This window comes from Sinocyclocheilus rhinocerous, unplaced genomic scaffold (genome assembly GCF_001515625.1).
Source record: "Sinocyclocheilus rhinocerous isolate Xijiao unplaced genomic scaffold, SAMN03320098_v1.1 scaffold181, whole genome shotgun sequence".
In the NCBI taxonomy this organism is placed as follows: domain Eukaryota; kingdom Metazoa; phylum Chordata; class Actinopteri; order Cypriniformes; family Cyprinidae; genus Sinocyclocheilus; species Sinocyclocheilus rhinocerous.
The window spans coordinates 177,247-180,402 of NW_015638952.1; the positions used below are offsets into that span (position 1 = coordinate 177,247).

At 39.4% G+C, this 3,156-nt stretch overlaps 1 protein-coding gene across 1 annotated transcript in view; it reads right to left on the minus strand.

Annotated features, from left to right (window-relative positions):
- LOC107750298 (myb-binding protein 1A-like protein) overlaps positions 1–3,156 on the minus strand; it is a 20,528-nt gene that overhangs the window by 3,615 nt on the left and 13,757 nt on the right. Inside the window, exons 18-20 of the mRNA XM_016565617.1 lie at positions 2,015–2,149; positions 1,774–1,855; positions 1,560–1,691 (exon numbers count right to left, since the gene is read on the minus strand). Coding sequence (XP_016421103.1) covers positions 1,560–1,691; positions 1,774–1,855; positions 2,015–2,149 — 349 coding nt within the window. The remainder of the gene's footprint in view (positions 1–1,559; positions 1,692–1,773; positions 1,856–2,014; positions 2,150–3,156) is intronic.

Consider the following 3,156-nt stretch of genomic DNA (forward strand, 5'->3'; position numbering starts at 1 on the left):
GGTTTGATTGAGATTGAGCGAAAAACCTAGGACTAGTTCGCAAAAGCAGGTTTTTAACATATTTGTGAATATTTAATGAACCATTTGATTGGCATTATTAGTCCCAGAGGTAAAGTTGTTCAGAATGAGGAGTTCTATCATACGATATGAAGATCTTGTGTTTTTGTGAATATATGAACATTATCTAGAATTTGAGGTCATTTTCTATACAAATATTGTATTTTTGAGGCCTTTTCAACTGTTATAGCGCCAACTATGCTCCGATCTCCATGAAACTTCGCATGCTTGTTAAGTGTCTTCTGTCACATGTTTTCACCAAGTTTCGTAAAATTTTGAGTTTTCATTTAGGTTTTATAGGCTTTTGGGTATGTGTCGCCACACCCCTTTTATAAATGACCCTGTTATAGCTAATCAAAAGACAAAATTCAAATTTTTTTGATAATTATTGATCTACAGAGTCCAGAGAATTGCGCTGCAGTGGTTTCATTGAGATTGAGCGAAAAAACTAGGACTAGTTCGCAAAAGTAGGTTTTTAACATAATTGAGAATATTTAATGAACGATTTGATTGACAGCATTAATCCCAGAGGCAAAGTTGTTCAATCGACCTCCGTTAACCTTGTCCAATAGGTGCCTAAACTTCTTTGGCCAATGGCGGCCATGTTTTTTGAGATACGCGAATGTCCTCATAGACACTTGTGCCCCTTTGGACGAAGACACTGCATACCAATTTTCAAGTCGATCGGACCAATGGTTGCATAGTTATAGTCATTTTTAGGTTTTTTTCGTCTTATAGCGCCACCAATTTTTTTTTATTTGACCAAAGATTGAGCTTGCACACATGTGTACCAAGTTTGGTGAAGATATCTCAGTCCGTTCAGGAGTTATAGCTATTTTAGTAAAAATGGCCCCGTCCCAAACAGACGTTTTTGCGTCCCTAAGCGACGGTGAGTTGAAATTTCAATAATTACTGTCCAAAGAACATTTCTGCACTGGTTTGGTTCCGATCGGGTGAAAAACCTAGGACTAGTTCGCAAAAGTAGGTTTCTGACAAAATTCAAAATGGCGGAAAATTTTTATAGACGGAAATGAAATCGGAGATAGCCATTTTGTTTTGATTGAGCCAAGGAATCTACGACAAACGGTATAGGAGTTATGAGGGCTTTTGCGTTTTTGATCGCTGTAGCGCCCCCTATTGGCCGATTGCGGTGAGTCTTTGGATCTGACAAGAAGGCCGGACTACTACAACCTGACCAAGTTTCAGCTCTCTAGGCCTTACGGTTTGGGCTGCACGATCAGTTTTAGGGAAGAATAATAATAATAAAAATCCTAACAATTACAATAGGGTTTTTCAGCACTACGTGCTTGAACCCCTAATTATTATTATTATTTTATAAGATAGAAAGAAAGATTTTTTTGGCCAAAGTGTGCAGCCCTACAAACAAGCGCCGCAAACCTGGAGCTCTTTAAATTACAATTCGACCCCCCCCCAAATCATTCAACTCAATATCTTTAAACATACTACTGATATTATTCACTACTGAAGTTTTTTAGACTCACCGGGAATCTGCTGAAGAGGTCGATGAACATGGCTCCCGTGAGAGGGCTTTTCCTCTTCGTCATGAAAGATGTCAACGCGTTCCTGAAGCAAGTCGTGACCCTCTCAACATCTACTTTACCCATAAGCCTCAGCTGCGATCAACACACAAAGTTATTTTATCAACCTCAGTACTTGGAAATGAGCAAACGGTGTCAATTTGAGATGGTAGTTTACCTCTGACGGTGTTGACGGTGCGTTTGCCGAGTCCTGTTCGCTCACAACGCCTCGTAACACCTTCAGCACATAGAGAGCAGCACTACAAAACAACAACAACGTGATTTAAAGACACAAACGCACAATAAACAGATACGCAATGAACATAAATGAGTTTGTACAGTATACTACAAAAAGATGTTTTTGTCTTTTTTCCTGCAACATCAGATTAATAAGCATCAGTAATCCCAGAAGTCCTCACCTGAAGTAGTATAGAGACACAGACGAGTCTGTCAGTTTCTGGGCTCGACCAATCAGACGCTCAAGCATGTCATGAAGCTCCGCCTCTCGTCCGTCGATTTCCCTGCAGTAATACTTTGCACGACAGAGTCGATTCCTGCCGATCAGAGACCGAGCGACAAGCTATGAGAATTATACGCAATTAAATCAACACAACTATCTTTCTTCATAAAGAAAACGTTGTATAAGCAGCATGTTTTCTGTGAGCTTTCACTAAAGGAATCAAATCTGACTATTCTATTCTAACTAAAAATTTAAAATATTAAAAAAAACATTTCAGTAGTGCTGTCAAAATTAACACGTTAAAGCATGCAATTAGTTTTTTCAGTTTAACGTGTTAAAAATATTTAACGCAGGGGCGGAGCTAGGGTTGGCCACCACACTCACAACTGCTGCTTCTGTCACTTTTTTTTTTTGTTCTTGACAAGAATTGCATTTATTTAGACGCAGAGCGGCAGGCGCGAGTCAAACGAGCGTGGAAAAGCTACAGGTGATGAGGAGCTTCGGTAGAACAACGGTGAACTGCGATCAGATGAGATGTTGTCAGGCCGTATGTCAGTAAAAGCCATTTTTCCTGTCCTGTCAGCCGTTATACTGCACTCATAGCATGTGCTCTTCAATTGCACGCACAAATGCAGTGGCGCGCGCTGTATATCATTTCATGCATGCAATGTCGTAGTTATGTCGTCAGTTCACCTCATCTAACACACCCGATTCAACTCGTCTGCTCATTAGTAGAGACTTTAAGACCTGAAGTGAGTGAGAAAAGGTAAAGATATGCGTGTCAGATCCGCGTCATGTTCAGCAGCAGCAGCTTTTAAAGCAGCCAAAATAAGCTAATAACCAGCTGCTGTGATGTCTGTTAATCAAAGAACAAAAGAAAAAAAAGAGGAACAATAACGTTTGTAGCTTTAAAGATTAATCTTTATTTAAATTAAAATGTAGTGTTTGATAACTTTATTCAAGTTCTGTATATTTCCTACTTGCTGAAGGGCACATGTAAATAATGGGTTTATGTGAAGATTGTTTTAACTTCACTTAAAGCTGCAGTCCGTAAGTTTTGCCACTTTGTTGCCATCTCTGTTTGAAAACCTGCAATTGCAG